Below are 17,836 nucleotides of genomic sequence, written 5' to 3'. Positions count from 1 at the left end.
AAGGAGCCTGCAAACGGAAACTTTGGTGACTGCACTAAAGAGGTTTTGAATTAATTTACAAGCTCGAAACAGTAATCAGAGAAAGGGTGCTAGTCAAAAACAAGACGGAAAGATATTTTTAAAGAAAGAAAGTTGCAGCTCCAAACATTTAAATTTTTTATTGTTTTGATATACAATGTGGTATTAATTTTCGCGTGTGCGTGCGCAATGTTTTTTTCGCACATACTAAATTTCGCGATTATTTTGAAATCGCGAAAATTAGTACTCGCGAAAATAAGTAAGATTATTATACATTGTAGTCACTATCTGTCTTCTCATTGGCCAGGAGCCTACAGTTTGTTCTGAGAATCAGCGCAACCTTCAGATTAGTGAATAATCTGCTAGCAGATTATTCACTAATCTGTAGGTTGGGCGCGCAATGCATGATTTCCGAGAGGAATGTGGGACACATCTGACAGCGAAGGAAATTCATAGTTCGTCGATTCGCTTCTTACGGTGACCGAGCAAAATATTTACCTAAATTGAAAAATTGCTGGACAATAAATTCTCGGAAAACACAAAATGACCGACAAAGATTGCGGAGGAACTATTCCACGAATACCTTGAGAGAAAAGCATTCAAAAACAAGACGAAAAGTAGGAATTAGTTGAACGGTTGTAGTCGTTTTGTCCTTATTTTTCCAGAAAAACAATGTCTAATAAAACAATTATTAAATTCGGTTTTTGTGATATCCGGAATAATCAAGATCTCGGTAAGTGTTATCAGCCTCAACCTTTCGGCTTCGGTGATAACGCTTACCTCGACCTTGATTATTCCGGATATCACAAAAACCTCATCCAATATCTGTTTAAGCCATAAGGTAATAATAAAATTTTAAAAGCGTTATTTTTGCCTTAAAAGTTCGGCGAGGGAGTCTGGGAAAGAGTTTGTCTCTGTCGACACAGCATTGTGGGTAATTAGTTAATCAACATGGCGGATCCATGGCGGTCAAGCTCTAGCAAAGCAATTTGTACAAATCGTTGTTTTCTGTGAGGTCATAATCGTACGTAATGAGTTAATTGAAGTAATTTGCTCAAATGCAACGAGGAGCTCTACAACGTGGATCGTGTGATAGTGAAATAACGTGTGATCAGCGTCTTCAAAAGCAAGAAACCGGCGCGATATCATTGTGATTAGGAATATAAGCAAGCTTCTTATAAAGAACTCTTGGATATTGGAGATAAAATAAGCTTCGTTCTGAAGATCATCCAGCGAGTGTTATGGCAAAGTGGATCAAGTCACTGCTAAAAGAGGTGACTAAGATGTTAACCGTAAAGATGCCTGGTTCATCGACCGCTGGAATCTCTAAGGCACAGCAATGCTCAAACAAGTCAACAATTGGTTTGCCGGGTGAGCTCTCGAACTTCAAGGAGTCATTTTCCAGACGGAGTCATAACGAAGGCAGAAAGAGGAAGTCCTTTGATTCCGAAGGCCTTGGTATAGCCAAAGGTTTTCGGAATCAAAGATTTCCTAGCCTTCTTGCTTACCGTGGACTGGTAAATCTTGGTAATTTGGCGGTGTTACAGCCATTTACGTCCACAAGATCTCGCGCTCGCTCGAGCTTGTTTGGAATGATCAACTTCCGTAGCAGCTACAGAGAACCATGGATGATGTCTGACGAAGAAGTAATGGACATGATTACGAAAAATGAATGTGTAGGAAGGCTTCAGCACGGAATCGTGAGCACGTTTGAGTCCAACCTGTTACCTTCTAATGAACCAACTGAAGATCGAAGGTTTGTTAGTAGATTGCTACACGACAGAGAAGCCTTGTTATTTGGAGTTTTGGACGGTCACGGAGGAGACTGTTGTGCTCATAACGTTGCTCAACGTCTTTCAGATTATATAGGAGCCGCACTACTTCCAAATGAAATTCTTTTAGGAACAACTTTGAAAAACTACCTATGTGCCAAACACTTTCTTGTTACTAACGCTCCTAGTAAATACAACTACCGTGAGGATCCTATCTGTTATGAGAATCTAAAAGGGTACTTTATGGAGCTGCGCAGGGTGCAGAAGAGACTTCATAGCAGTGATTCGGTGGCACCTACACTTGCACACCTCCAGGAGACTCATGGTCACCAAAATGCTGCCGCAGACGCAAAGGAAGAACAAGTTTTTCACACAATGGCAGCACTTTCCAAGGCTTTTCTCAGACTAGATGACGATTTAAGTCATGAAGCATTAGCTCAAGGAGAGAACAAAGTGGCAAATGAACAGAAATTTAGAGCAGCTACGTCAGGGGCTTGTGCTCTGGTTGTGTACATAAAGGGCACAGAGCTAACCGTGGCAAACTGTGGAGACTGCCGTGCTGTGCTTGGTGTGCAGAGTGAAGATGGACAGTGGTCAGCGTTGCAGTTATCCACTGATCATACAGCTCGTAAGTATTATGAAATAATCACATTCTTGGTAATCAGTTGGTGGTCATCAACTACTGTTTTGAATGGGGTCAAAATTATGTGCAGTACATGTACATGTGTGGGAGGCGGGGTGGCCTAATGGTTAGCGCGCTCGACTCCGAGTCAAAAAGGCCTGGGGTTGAGTCCAGCGGGGCACTGCATTGTGTTCTTGGCTAACACACTTTTCTCTCACAGTGCCTCTCTCCATCCAGGTGTGTTTGGGGGGGGGGGGGGAACCCTGTGATGGACTATCATCCCATCCAGGGGGGATTAGCAATACTCCAAGTCGCTTAATGCTACAGAATCTGGAATAAGCTCTGGCTGTATAAACCACTTGGCTCGGACACAGACTTTTCCTTTACATGTACATGTATCAGTCAAATAAGGGGTATAGGCAGCTGCAGGATGTGATGGGTGTGTCCATACCCCCTCCCCGCCCATGGGTCACAAAGATCTGCCTTATCAGGGATTGAGGTTTAAATAGATTATCAGAATGCAGGAAATGTGGACTTCAACAACCTGATTTTGCAAAATCTCCCAGGGAAGAATACCCCTGAACCCCCTAGATGCCCATACCTCTGGTACTCACACCCACCCAAGTAAAATCCTGCCTACAGCCCTGGAAATCCAAAAGCTTCCATCCCCCCTCCCTGAGTATACCTGTTACAGAGGCGGCAGAGCGTTTTGGAACATGGGGGGGGGGGGGGCTTAGACTGTCCCAAAAATACTTGGCAGGTTTTATTTCCATTCTAGCAAGACTTGCAACTTTTTGTTTTCTGAGCGGTTTCTAGACCAAAGATTTCCAAAGATTCTCTGTTGTTCCAAGGCCAAAGGAATGTTTCCGATCATTTTTCGAACTTTTCCGAAGATAAACAAAGTTTTCCGAAGACTTCCAAGGAAATATCTTAAAAAACCAATTTTACGCTGCATTTGCAATATTTTGGCACCAAAATGTGGGGGGCTCATCCCCCAAATTTTTGTTTGGGGGGCTACAGCCCCACTTGCCCCCCTGCTCCGCCGCCTATGCTCCAGTGGTGTAAGTTAGTGGTATCAAGCCATTTGTTTACTACAGATGTTCTGACTTCACTTGACTTGTGTCACAATCACCTTCACTTCTGTTTTTGGAAGGGTTTCCGTCTGCCTTTATAGAAAACCTTCCTTTATAAAAAAACCTGCCTTTATAGAAACAAAAAAATTTTGCCTTGACATTTTCACGGAAAATTTAGGACCAGAGCGATCATTTCGAGAACTCAAAGATATCTTGCAAATATGAATGATCCAAGACTAACCGCAATAGTAATTACATATGACAAATCTAAAACAGAGGTGTCAAAATATACAAACGGGAAACTGTGCAGACCTATGACCTCCACGCATTTGCCCGGCATATTTGCTATTATAATAATAAAGTGACAGTCTTATGGCTCTACTAAACTTAAAATGCCTCCAAATAATACAGCTGTCTTCATATAGTGCGCTTTCTAAACAAGTGAGAAGCGAAATAAATTGGATGAGCAAATCCAATACAGAATTTTACTGTATCTGGTATCTGGTATTCATCGAATGGTAACTATGGTTTCACGAGATCCACTCGACCAATTATGGCGCACGAAAGAATGGCCCTATTCAAGAACCAATCGGAGGTTATCAGTGCTCAAAATTAACTTTTAGGTCTGGTCTTCCACAGGATGAGTAGGCTTAGAATTTACTCGTCCCAGGAGCAATGCTACTGGTCACTCTTTACATTTTTCCCATGTATAATGACTGTAATGCAATAAGTAATTTGTGCCTGCAGGTACATACACGCCAAACCATGATCAAATAATTAAACGCAACCATAAAATATGCATTTTTTAGTAAGAATTACAACAATTTCTTCTCGGTTACACGTACATAAGAGCTGCAACGTATTAAGTTACATATACATGCATCATTTGGCCTTTTAGCAGTTTGAAAGTTATTTGTTCCGATCGTCAGGGAATATTGCGTGTTTGTTCCATTTGGAAATTCCCTGCAAACTTGCAAAACATTTTGTCTTCTTTTTCATCAAACTGGAGCCATTTGTATACCTTTCTTCCCACGATTCCCAAAACTTCTGTGTTCTTTTGGTCGGAGCTGCAGCAGGCATTGAAGGTGTTGCGTTGATTTCTTGATCTTGCTTTCCTCCTAAGAAAGAAATCAGTGAACTTTTAACTGGTTTTCGTTTGGACATTTCGACAAACTGTATTTTGAAAGAAAATATAGATGCGGCCAAGATCTAATCAAGTTTAGCAAACACGAGAAGCCGCCATATTACATTCTACGATGCATTTCATTTTGAGGGAACCCAGACTTTTACCTGCCAAGAGAACGCCTAGCATTTTTTGCTCGTCGTTTCAAAACATTTGTTTTCAGAAATTTTTTGTTTGCTTCGACCATTTTAGTCCTTTTAGTACCATACAAAGGCAATTATTTATTGGAGAACTCTAACTTTACTCGTCCAGAGGACTAGTGGCAAAACAACTCGTTTTGGGCAATTTTCACTCATTTTGGACGAGTGGACGACCGTTAAGTTCGAGCACTGGCTATTATAGAAAACCCTGGTAACATGCGTGGGGCTGGGACAAGCTTTTGTGCACTGATTTGCAGACGGACTATACCAGGGTTTTGTTCGTCTGCAACGCAGGCTAGTAGTCTGCAGACCTCAGTGAAGGTTGCAGGTTGTTAGTTCAATCATGTGTGAATTTTCCTGAATGTTTACCATGCTCTTCTCAAACATGGCTCCTTTTTACTTGTTTTGGAACTTGATGTTTAAATATGATCACTTTCAAATTTCTTCTCAAACTGCTTGTACGAAGGCAGAATTACTTACCTGCTATCTGGGTAATCAAAGGGCAATGAATGAATGAGGATTTAATTTTGTGCACATTTGTAACAATTCTTCCTAGTAACAACATAGCCTGGAAAACCTATAGCTTAGAAACAATTACCGTAAACACCCACATAAGCGGCACCCCACAGTCAGATAAGCCGCTACTCTGAATTTACCAACTCAAGTTATGGAAAAAAAAGTTTTTTGAAAGTAAATCAAAGAAAATCCTTGTGGAATTCTCACTTGTGGAGTATCAATTATACTTTATACTGTGGAAAATATAGGCCATCATCTACACTACAAACAGCTTTTAGGAGCTGTCAAACTTGCAAGAGCAATGACCGGTACTCACTTGTTGTTTTATGTAGTATTAATTTACATACTTTTCCATTAAAGTGTCAATTTACGAAAATTTCTGGCGAGTTTTTTGGAATAAAGGTGCAGCATCTGCGGCTGTTTACAGTATCATTCAATACAACGATTGAATAAACCAATAATAGTATGGCCACTTGCACATGTGTCAGATAAAATTAACAGTAACTAATTTCTTGTTGCTAGGCAACCCCAGTGAAGTCCAGCGAGTAATGAGTGAACACCCAGTAGAGGAGGCATCTACTTGCCTTAGGTATGAAAGACTTCTTGGCCGCCTAGCACCCTTAAGAGCGTTTGGTGACGCTAAATTCAAATGGAGCAAGAAGAAACAAGAAAAATTGTTTCGTGAAAGAGGGCTTAAACCATTATCTGACGCTAAAGAATTTCTCACTCCACCCTACCTTACTGCTGAACCAGAAGTGACATCATACCAGCTGCAACGTTCGGACAGATTTTTAATTCTTGCCACTGATGGTTTATGGGACATGCTAAGTAACGAGGAAGCCGTCGACTTTGTGAGAGATAATTTAGAGAAACACAATCCAGGCTACAGTATAACATACCGGGAACAGAAATCTACAAGCAGTCTGAAGAACTCTGCTTCTCGTCTCATCAAAGAGGCTCTTGGAGGTGACGATCATGTAGCTGTTAGTACAAGCTTAAATATTCCTTATCCTGATGTGCGCAATTATCGTGATGACATCACAGTTACTGTGGTGCACTTCGATTGGAGCAATGTGGCAGTGGAGTAGGTGGATGTGAGGGGACTGGCTTCTGTAATACTGGAATTTCTAAACTTAGTGACTTACTGGACTTAATAATGCTTGGAGCAAAAAAAAAAAAAGACTCTAAAATTCTGATAATAAGACTGGCATCTGGTAATTTCACTGGACATTTCCACTAATACAACTAAGTGACCTACAATGCACAGAGCAACAAAATAACCTGATATTCTGATGTTAAGATTTGCTTATTATGAATGTTGAGTTTCATAACATTATAGGACTTGGACTTAAATACACTGACTGGCACCTGTAGAATGCTATTGGACATTCACAATAATTATTAAGCAACTTTTTGGACTTAGCAATGCACAGAGTATCAAAATACCTTGAAATTGGGACTGATACCTGTAATACTATCACTTATTTGTTATGTACATGAAATTATTTCTGTACATCAACAACTAAGTAGCTGCGGGCTAAAATTCGGCAAAAATACAAATACCATAAAATTCTAATATTAAGACCTTCCCCCCCCCCCAAAAAAAAGGCTCACCCCCACCCCCCCCCAAATACCACTCACCTGAAAATAAACCCCCTGTTAAATTCCATTTTTTTAAATGTATCCCCACCCTTAAAAATTAGCCCCCAGATCCTTTCCCCTTCCTCCTCCCCAGAGTGCTGTTTTCCTGTGGCTTTTTTCTCTGGGGGAAGGTATTTAAAGCCTTATCCTGTCTAATCAAAATCATACCCCAACCCAAAAAACATGTTCTTTTCTTGAAAATATCCTTCCATCCCTTCCCAAAAATTACCCTTATTCTAAAAATCCCCCCCCCCCCCCCAGGTTAGCCCCAGAAGTAAGCCCTTACTCCCAAAAATTAATTCCCTATAAAATTCCAGTATTAAATTCCCCCACCTCCCCCAATAAAATAAAACAAACACCTCCCTAAGTAATAACCCTTCTCCCCTGAAAATAGGCCCAAGGAAAAACCTCGGAGGTAAAAAAAATTCCCCAATATTTTTTAGCCAATTTTATCCCCCCCCCCTCCCAAAAATGAACCTCTGAATCTTAGATGCAAAACAAATCCTTTCTGCTACCCCCCCCCCCCTCCCCCCCTCCTTCCCTCTGGGCCCTGGCTTACTATTAGAATTTTATGGTATTTAAAATTGGTGAAAAATATGGAGAAAAGCTGGCAATTTGTTAAAAGAAAAAAAAAAACAGCTCTGGAGTTGTTAAGACTGAGGTTTCATGTGAATGTTTAATGGACATAATTTATAGGCTATACAGGAAATTTGACTGACAAAATGTACCGGTATTTCATTCTAGATGTGACATTTTAATTGAAATTCAATTAAAATCTCACATCCAGAATAAAATACCGTGTAGATAGAGATATAGGCTACAAAGGAAATATGACCAAATTTATTTCTTGATCTGTATACAAGTGTATTAATTTAGCTGAACAATCACACATTAAATTAGTTAAAGTGGCAAAAGTGTTATGAGTATCAACTGTTGTAAAATACACCAGGTTCAAGTTTGCCCTTTTAGGACAAATTCAAACAAGAAAGAAAGATTGCTTTCACATGCTGGTGACTTAATAACTTAACCGGTTCAGGGCCTGTTTATGGAGAAAAGGTGTTCCTGGCAGGAGGGTTACCCTCTTGGAGCAAGAGAGCTTTTCATACAACTCTTTATAAATTGCTGTGAGCCATTTATATGAAAAATCATAAAGTTGGCTTGTGGGACAGGGTGACCCTGGGTAGAGGGTCACTCCGTCACTTTTAGGTAGGGTGACCCTTGAGAGCGAGCCAAAGTTTTCCCATGTAAACACTTTGGCTCTTTTCGACTCACCTACCAGGGACAAGTCTGGCCATACAGAGCATGCGTCAAACCGTGAGGGCCAAATTTTGGCTCAGTTGACAAAACAACTTTTCTCATATAAACGCTTGTTCAAAGATGGCTCAGTGCGGTACCGGTGTGTAACCCCCATGCCAGGGACAGCTTCTCTCCATATAAACAGGCCCTCACTCTACAATAAAAATTGCTCAATATTTAATATTAAGCAATTTAAGCATGAAGAGGAAGTGCAATGGGAAGCACAATTATCATCACTGCTTGATGTAAGGAAGAAATATATTATGCCATGTCTTTTTTATATAAATGAATAAATAAGGGTAACTTGTTCTATCTTCAAGTAATAAACCAACGTTCAAACATCTTGGTTACATACGTTTATTTATTGGTATTGTGGTTGCGAAAACTACCTTTTACGCTGGGTAGCTAATTTCTCTATAAAATACAACTACAAACTAAACTGAAATTCAAGCAGAAAATTGTATTGATTTGCAATCAACTTCTTTCAACCCGTATTATATAGAATATATATACAGACTAGTAGCAAGAATTTCTAGGTTTTAAAATTAGTTTTCCTGTGATAATGAAAAGTGCTTATATACTTTAATGTTTCTGTGACCTGTTAATATTTTTACTTATGGAAACGTACAAAAAGACCATAAAATCGAAGGAAATCTCAAAGAAATAGCTCGAAATGATAGCGTACCACGGTTGAAAATACTAAAAATTATTTTTAAACGAGCTCGGTCACAGCAATTTTAAGCAATTTCTGACTTCTGCCTCGTTCACAGGCGCCCTTCTTCTTAGTCCTGCACGGTTCGCTAGGCGTTGTGGGACTGACGTGCATGGTTCGCTTGGCGTTGTGGGTCTGATGCCGCCTTCCCTGTTTTCCCGCCTTAACCTTAACCTTCTGGCCGATCGGCGGGGGGGGGGGGGGTTTTTCCCATTAAAAAAAAAAAAAAAATAAAAAAAAAAAAAAAAAAAAAAAGAAAAAAAAAAAAAAAAAAGAAAAGGGAAAAGGATGGAAAAAATTGAAAAAACTTAAAAAAAAATACATTTGGCCAAAAATTAAAAAATTTTCCCCGACGTTTTTCAAGGTCATCTCAGTTTGTAGGAATATCTCATTGATAATGCTCGGAAATCATCCTCGTTTGTTTAATTTTATGGCCATGATTTTGCCAATGAAAGACTGTTTCACTGCCGATTTGAAGTTTAGAGCTCGTAATTAACGAAAATAAACAGAATCACCCTAAAATACCGTGACATAGCCCCTTTTAGATTGTAAAATCGAGATGGATTACGAACCGCGCGAACTTGAAAAAGTTAGGATAAATTTTTCAATGGTGCGTCATCGCTGACTAGGCTTCTTTAATGCCCTGGTAATATACAGCCGAGATAACGTTTTCTTTAGAGCTATCGAGCTAGGAGAAAAGTCAAAACTACGCAAAACACCTACAAAACTGCAGCTTGTACTAAAACCCGAAACGAAAAGAGGCGTAATCACCGAAACGAAACGGAAGCACTCCGGTTAGCCTGAATAGCACTCCGGTTAGCCTATATAACGCTTAGGTTAGCCTGTTTATGGATAACTCTCAATAATGGTAATGGGTTTCGCTTGTTTCCGTGGTTTCGTTTTGTTTCGCCGTTTCGGGTTTTAGTACATGCCCAAAACTGCACCTGAGCCACAACGCATGCGCTCTATACCCAGGGGTCTAATCTTACAACTTTGTTTCCAGCGTCATAGAGTCCTAAAAAGACGGGAGAGAAACTGGTTACAAGGTTGTATACATTCTGCCGCTCCCGAGCAATAAAGCGTCCTATTATTTTTTACGAATTCTCTTAGAACACAAAAACCTAACTTTTTTTAAAATTAATAGTTACAGATAAGTGATTACGTATGCAAAAAGTCGGAAAGAGTTTCTTTAGCGCCAAGTGTTCGACCTTGGCCTTGTTTCAGCCTTAATGATGGAGCTACGTCGTATTTCAACCTAAAAAGAAAGTAATTCATTTTATTCTTTACACCGTTGTGTTTACAGCGGGGTTTTTAAATAACATGTGAACTGTTGCGTTTTTCTTCTAATGGACCTCTTAGCAGCTCACTTCAACGGGTTCAAATTGTCACGTGCATTGGTTGTGATTGGTAGATTTCGATCCATTTGTTTGTTTCATTTTTTAACTGTCGTTGATTGTCATTATTAAGTTACAGATGTAAAAGTGATTGAAGGCAGAGAAGAAACGTTAGCAGAGTTTTCAGCTTCGGAGTTTCTGTGTCACTGAAAAGCGCAGTAAAGCTAAAAGCTTGTGTGGCCTAGACTGTCCACAGCCTCTATTTTTCCCCTCGCGCCTCCCGTTTTGTGCTCGCGTCCAGTTCTCTCGCCGTTCTTTCCCCGCGCTAATTTGATCAAAAAAATACGAAAAAATAGAGGGCTGTGAACAGTCTAGTGTGGCCGTGTATAAGAAACAAATAATAAACAAGCAAACATGACACAGTTAACGTTAAGAATCCAACTGGCAGGAGGCTGACCAGTTGGCTATCGACAAGCGTGGAGGAGTTGAATTTAAAGGGGCTACGTCACGCAATTTTAGGCAATTTCGACACTGATCAACTGGTCGCAGAATTAGCTCAAATATGACAATGTCGGCTTAAAACTGTAGAATAACTCAAAAGAAACAAAGAGAGTTCGAAAAGGGGCATGGATGGGTAAGATTCGAGAAGATTAAAACGGATTGCGTTCGGGTTAACTTTGAAAAACGCCGGCCCGACTTTTTCATATTGAGTCAATCTCAATTTGTATGAAAGTGCCATTTACAAATGCTCGAAAATTATTCTTGTTTGTTATGCAAGCGTGATTTTGCCAATAAAAATGGACTATTGCTCTGCCAATTTGAGGTTTAGAGAAATAAATAAAATTGCGTAAACCTGAAAATACCGTGACATAGCCCCTTTAAGACCACAGAATTCAAATTTATCCAGTGGCAGGGAGGAGGATTTGCACCCAAGACTCAGTTCGGATTACAAGTCCAGCGCCCTGGTCACTAGGCCACGCCGCCTCCTTTAAGTCAGTAAGTCAGTTATCAGTTAGTCACCTGGTCGTCGTTCATGTTGTTAATGATGTCGTATAGCTTCTTGTCACTGTCGGCTTCCTCTTTGTCGTTTTTCTCGACGAACGTCGTCAACTCATCTATTTGCTTGTTTAACGCTGACAGCTTGCGAAGGACGTTATGTGTAGTGACTGGAGGTGGTTTGTCCTCGACTGTGAGCTGACTGCATTCTGAGAGATCATCTCCATCCCGATGCTTGTAGTCGGACGGCAAGAACGGTGGAGATGAAGGAAATCCCGACGAAGGATTCTTAAACGGGCTTTTGCTTGTCCCAACACGATTACGGTTGAGCCCTAGGTTTTCTTTAAATCTGGACAAGATGAATTCCACCATTTCGTACTCGTTGTGTTGCTTGTCAATCGAGGCCTTTACCTCTGAGAAGGTGTCGTTTATGATAGCCATGAACATGTTCAACAGGTAGAAGACGCTGAAGTACATGAAGGTGAAGAAGTAGATTGGACCCAGAAAGCGATTTGTCCGCCGGAGCTCGTCGTAGTCGAAATCTCCCAGAAGGATGGCTGTTTGAGTTTCAAACGTGCTGAGAAAATTTTTATACCTGTCGTTGTCGATCCCGAAAACCAGGAAAGCCATAATAGCGTACGCCAAGAAGACGATCATGAAACTGATAAAGAACGATCCAAGGGGCTTGGCGCATTCTCCGATTGTAGATCCCAGCAGGGACATGCGCTTGTTGAATCTGAACAGCTTTAGGAAGCGGAGAGTTACAAGGAACACTAGAATCCCCATGATGAAACTCAACGATTCATCCGCTGCTCCGGCGTACTGGAAACTAACAAAGTCCTTAGGGTTGTGATGCAACTCTATTAAGTTCTTGTCCACTTCCCAGAGACGCCCAAGGAACAGAATTACCATGGCAAACTCACAAACGATCATAACAATCTCCATCCAGTTGAAGAACCCGTGAAAGTAGGCCTTGCGTTGCTTATAGATGGCTTTTCCCTCGCGATACATGAAATAGAGCATAAATAGGATCAAAAATATTTGGCAGGCCAGGATGAAATTGGCAAAAGGCCCAACATAGCTGTACACCCTGGAAATGACAAAATGGGCATAGGGGAAAGCTCCACCCATCGGCAAGAATTCCACGAACAGAAACGCGATGCCAAATAAGTTGGTGTTGGCATTGTACACCGTGAATTCGACGAACACCGAGCGCGTTTGCGGATCAACCCAGCTATGGGAGTGCAGATCGGCGATGACTGTAAGTGCCGTGGGATAGTCGTATCCCAGTTCCGCAGGGTAACCACCTCCGCTGTAAAGAGTCATTTTCCCCCAGAAGGGGTACCCTTTGAGATCTAGTGCGCTGTTATGCAGCCAGCGGGAGGGACAGGAAATGATCGAGCCATCGGGGAGAATGGCGGAATTTAACACATAATAATTTTTGGCTGTGTTGCCAGGCCTCTTCTTTTTTCTCTGTTGACGACCGGAAGTAGAGGTGTACACGGGTTCAATTGCACGACGGGAACGAATCCGGGAGGAATCGCCGAAGTTTTTGAGGTATTTGTCTCCTTTATTACGGAAGGCAAACTGCTCTTCAACACTTCTCCTGCGACGAGAGTTTGTTGTACTTTTGTTCAGGTATTTCCATCCTATGTCGTAGTCTCCCGTTTCTTCGTCCATAAAAGAATACTCAGCATAGCAATCGTTAAAGTGGCTTTGGAATTCTTCGGGGATCTTACAAGAATCTGTGAAATTAAAGAAAAGAAAAAACGACAGATTGAGACCTTAATTTTCTACCAAATTAATTACTTCGAGAAAAACTTATATTTGCCCTGTATTAATCACCTCAGAGTTTAGTAGGAACCAGGAAAGCGCGAACCCTAAGATTTCAGTTTGCTTTCGTCCAAAATCCTTCGTCGAAATAAAAACAAGTGCTTATGAAAATTCTGCAGTGTTTAATATTATTGCCATCTTACCAATGTACTGGTGATCTGTTTTTTTTTTTTAATTCTTAGAAAGTCGGAACACTTGTGCGCTGCCTATATACTAGAAGAATTGACAGAACCATTCATTTGGCCGCTACTGGTACTAAAGGCCATTTTAAACACAACTGGTAAACTGTTTTTTCCTCTATCAACAACAGCAAGTAGTGGGACTAAGTCCACCCCCGGAACTCCAATTAGAAAAGTTTGTTGACAAGATAAACGTAATATAAATGATTATCTAGAAGAATAAATAAAAACCCCCACCTTTTTCTACGCGCGCTTGTCTAAGCCTGGAAATCCCAACAAGGTAGTTGTTTCTGTCAGAGATGAACCCGGTATATTTGTCTGATTTGTTGTTGTACAACACGCCTGGATATAAGTTCGGTACGAGTGTTTCTCGGCCCCAGTGCCAGAATAGGTCCACATCGGTTGCCTAGAGAATATAAAGTTATAAATCAGAAACTATTGGTTTATTTTACTTATTTACCCAGCGATAACAGCTTACTCCTTCATTTTAAGTCGCTGTTTTATTAATTGCTACTAAGTTCATTATCTCAGGTTTTTGTTAGTTGCAATAGATCTTATGCATATTAACATCACACTAACCAATTTCACCCCAAGCCCCGCCTTCGAAGTGCATACTTGTAAATTTTATCATGAACAAGTTCTTAAAGCACTGATGAAAAGGATAACTACGAGAGAACAGTATGACAAGGGACAGAAACAGTACGATTTAAGTTGATGCAAGTCTTGTCAGTGTTGAATCTGTAAAAGGTAAGGTAAAGTCTGCATACGAGCCTAGTGGCCCATCAGGCCGGAGCTTATCCCGGTTTCCGTAGCATGAAGTGACTAGGAGTATTTCTACTCCCCCCTGGAGGGGATGCAAGTCCATCGCAGGGTAAACCCCAGCGACAGGTTTGCCGGTACCCATTTATAAACTTGGGTAAAGAGAGTTAAGTGTGTTGCTTAAGAACACAAAGAGCTACAAAGCAGTGTCCTGGCCAGGGCTCGAAACCTGACCGCTCGATTCGGAGTCCAGCGCGCAAGTCGTTAGGCCACCGCGCCACCCGTTGTATCTAATAGCGAAGACATAATATACATACATCACCAAGGTCCATACTGATTGGATCCTGGTCTACAAATGATTCGTGGAGGGTCTTCCTCAACAGGTACATATTGGGGTCCCTGTTGCCATAGGCAACCAGTAGGAGCAGCATCAGGAATATAAAATACGTGCAAATTTCTTTCAGGATTTCAGACATGCGCACTTCTTTCAGTCGCAATGTTCGAGCGCTTTTCAGAAAATCGTCATCTGGGGGCCTGGAGAATTGAAACAATAAACAAAAAACCGTCACAAATAATACAAGACAAACATGGTCAAAATAGTGACTAAAACACGATAAAGACAGACTATGAAGAAAAATGCATTCTCCTCAGAGAGGCCGCGATTCTTTAATCAGTACCAAGGGGTACAACATCCTTGTCACGCGCATGAGTTTCGCGCCACGTTCTTTTGTTTCAAACTTTTACACGTTATTTTTAAAGCGCGCGTTAACGTGTTGCTTTTTTAAATCGCGTGTGAAAGCTTTGATTTTTTAACTGATGAAGGCTTAAGCAATAGCCGAAACGTCTTGGAAAATATCATCAAAAACACAGTCAGCGACAAACCTTTAACAAACTATGTCATCCCCTGACTACAATTACACTATTTTCAAGGGTACAACATCTGGCCGGTTCCAATGTATTGAGCATGCGCAGAATGCACCTTATTTTCGATTTCTAGCCAATCAGATTTGTGCAGCAGTTCGTAAATCGTAAGCTTCAAATTGGATTTATGCCAGTCCTAAACAAAATATTCGCGATCTTGGCGACGAAATGAAAAAAAAAATGTTACACAATACTGCAAAAATTGAAGAGAAAGAAAATTCACGATAAACAAGGCAAACAAAATGGCAACAAACACATTAAAAAACGACGAAGTAAGCAGTAAACATGATTTGATAAAAGAAATGGTAAAACAAACGCCTTCACAAATGAGGCAAATACTCTTCTTGGTCTAAACCATTTGCGGGGTGCACTAATTAAAAGGACTGTGTCCCAGCGAAGTTAATTTTATGTTATTAAATTTTGCCAAACATTCGGCATGAAACTAAAAGTTTGCAAAGAAATTAATTCTATGATTCTAAATGACAAAACCATAGCTTCATTGCAGCCAAATGTGACTCCTGGGCATTATAATTTAAAGTTACAAGCAAACGAGTTTAACTTTGAAAAACTGTTTCGCCGGACCATATTTCAAAAACCCATATCGCAATCCGTTTCAATTTTCGTCACTTTTGGCCATCTGTTCCTTTTTCGCATTTGGTGTGTTAGTTAAATATTCCTTCACTTTTTTAGGAGGTTATTTTATATATCTAAACAAATTTGAATGATGGTCATTTCCTATGCCTAAGTTTGGATAAAATTAGTGACATGGTTCCTTTAACCTTTCCATTTATTTACGCGCACAAAATCAAGCATTGTTGTTGTGGACCTCAAAACATTTTTATCATACCTGTATCTTTCGTCGTTCTCATCATAGTCAAGAATAATGTCGTCCCCAGTCTCCTTATCGTCAGGGCTTGCTTTAAGTTCTTTCTTGTCCGAAGTATCCTCCGCGGCGTCCATTGGCTTTTTGATAATTATCGCAAACAGTAGAGCAGCTAGTACCACCTTCAGGGGTTGTATTATCAGTATTGACTGGAAGAATGACGTCACAAAGGCAATAAGCCACTTATTTGCGATCTCGGGACCCCATGATAAGCTGTAAAAGACTGTGAACACTGCTGAAGTAACAGAGGCCAGGAAACAGAGAACCCAAGCCACGTAAACAAGCCAATGTGGCAGACCTTTCTTTTTCTTTTTCTTGGTGCTAGGTTCTTTCTTTTCGTTGTCTTCACTCTTTTTGATTATCTGTTCTTTGCTGGAGGCATTTTGAAGCTCTTCAACGGAAGAACATCTGCTGATGTCTGCAAAATCTTCGTCTTGCTTCTCTGTTGTCTCTATGTTTCGCTCCCGTTTGGTTTCTTTCGGACGCACGTTTCGGAAAATTGTAACCAATGCAAAGTTTACCGGGAATACAATTAAACTCGATTGGATTCCAATGATGAATACTTTCAGATCGAATTCATAGGATCCAATTTGAATCATGGTCGTCTTTTCATCTCCCCCTCCCACATTATAAAACATGCAGTTTGTGATCATCGTGCAGCACAGCAATGATAAACAACACGAGACACGTTGAACTCGAGTGAACGGGCTGTTCGCGGGACGCGTCACCACCGAAAACCACAAATGGCCATCTCCCAGCTCCCGCACGGTCTTGCTCACGAACAAATGCTGGAAATGCGTCAGCTCTTGCTCGCTTGCAACCGGAAGTATTCGCTCCACTTTCCCATCATCCTCTTCCACAGCCAACCAGCGCTCACAGATGAAATACCACCGCTCTTCTGTGCGCAGGTCGTCAACGGAAACGCGGCTAAGGTACCAAGAGGCGTTACTTCCTGTAAATGGAAAAATCATTAAATGAGAAGAAATGTTTCCTTTGATTTCACAGATTTTTTTTTGTCTAAACTATTCTGAAATTAGTGGTAGGCAGTTTACCCCATAAAAACATTATCTTTGAGCATCTAATGGAAGATATATCCTTAATTTGTGGATAGAAATCAAGCCACAGCGCTCTAAAAATCTATTTTTTTGAAGATATGTGGAAACAACTTGAAAAGCCAAGCCTTAATTTTTCAAGTTGCAATCCATTTTCATCCGAGCCATCCACAACCAAAGACACTCGTTAACAGTTTCAGTGCTTTAATATAGCAATTTTCAATAAAACTGAACCATTAGTTTTAGGTTTCCTACGACACAAATATAAATTTTGTCTGTTCAAAAATCTGTTAAAATTCATGACAAAGCCCCTTTAAGCCAAGGCCTAGTGTCCAGGCAGTGCCATATGTGTTTCGATGACCGCGTGAAGCGATAGAGTCCAGACTCCCTTGATCCGATAACGCCTTAGAACTAGACACATTTTACTCTGCAAACAAGTTAACCAATAGTGTAACAAACCAAAATAAAAATAATTTGAATTGAAATTCTAAATTAGTATCGAGCAAGTAGTTCCTATACGTATAGTCAACTATTTTAACATAATTTCGAGGAAATCAAAAACTTTCACGACCTTTTTTGCCTTCGCTGTACACGGAATAAAACAAGTTTGTTATTTTGTTTCAATTTTCCCTCGCTCATCCCGACGTTAGGAGTTACTTACATCGCGAAGTGGATTAAATTTAACCAGCTGTTTAACCCTTAGTTAAATCAGTTTTACCTCGTGTTATATAGATCATTTAACCTGAGGAAGAGATTCAATCCCCTTTTTACAACATGATCCTCGAGTTTAGGGTCTCTTCTAGTTTATGCACCTATCAATGTTAAGCCGCTGGAGGGGGGAGGGGGGGGGGGGAGGAGGCCGGGCATAGGCCGGGCATTTGAACTTAGCTGAGACTTTCTGTTCAT

The 17,836-nt window shown here is 40.7% G+C and overlaps 2 protein-coding genes across 6 annotated transcripts in view; one reads left to right on the top strand and one right to left on the bottom strand.

The window, feature by feature from the left end:
• The first annotated feature begins 975 nt into the window (after window positions 1-975).
• Window positions 976-6,615, top strand: LOC144649520 (pyruvate dehydrogenase [acetyl-transferring]-phosphatase 2, mitochondrial-like). The gene is made up of 2 exons (XM_078509030.1): window positions 976-2,418; window positions 5,847-6,615. Exons 1-2 carry the CDS (start codon window positions 1,260-1,262, stop codon window positions 6,410-6,412), a joined length of 1,725 nt encoding a protein of 574 aa, XP_078365156.1. The 5' UTR covers window positions 976-1,259; the 3' UTR covers window positions 6,413-6,615.
• A 2,638-nt stretch (window positions 6,616-9,253) lies between these two features.
• The window catches only part of LOC144649515 (polycystin family receptor for egg jelly-like), a 52,376-nt gene continuing 43,793 nt past the window's right edge, over window positions 9,254-17,836 (bottom strand). For 4 of the 5 annotated variants that reach the window (XM_078509019.1, XM_078509020.1, XM_078509021.1 and 1 more), the window contains 5 exons: window positions 15,843-16,830; window positions 14,392-14,608; window positions 13,553-13,721; window positions 11,328-13,048; window positions 9,254-10,228 (listed from right to left, as the gene is read on the bottom strand). In XM_078509019.1, the coding sequence (XP_078365145.1) occupies window positions 10,163-10,228; window positions 11,328-13,048; window positions 13,553-13,721; window positions 14,392-14,608; window positions 15,843-16,830 (3,161 nt within the window). In that variant the 3' untranslated portion in view covers window positions 9,254-10,162. The remainder of the gene's footprint in view (window positions 10,229-11,327; window positions 13,049-13,552; window positions 13,722-14,391; window positions 14,609-15,842; window positions 16,831-17,836) is intronic. The other variant, XM_078509023.1, reaches the window with a different exon arrangement.

This window comes from Oculina patagonica, chromosome 4 (genome assembly GCF_052425735.1).
Source record: "Oculina patagonica isolate OP01 chromosome 4, crgOcupat, whole genome shotgun sequence".
NCBI classification, from domain to species: Eukaryota; Metazoa; Cnidaria; class Anthozoa; order Scleractinia; family Oculinidae; genus Oculina; species Oculina patagonica.
This window is presented reverse-complemented; position numbering and strand designations above follow the sequence as displayed.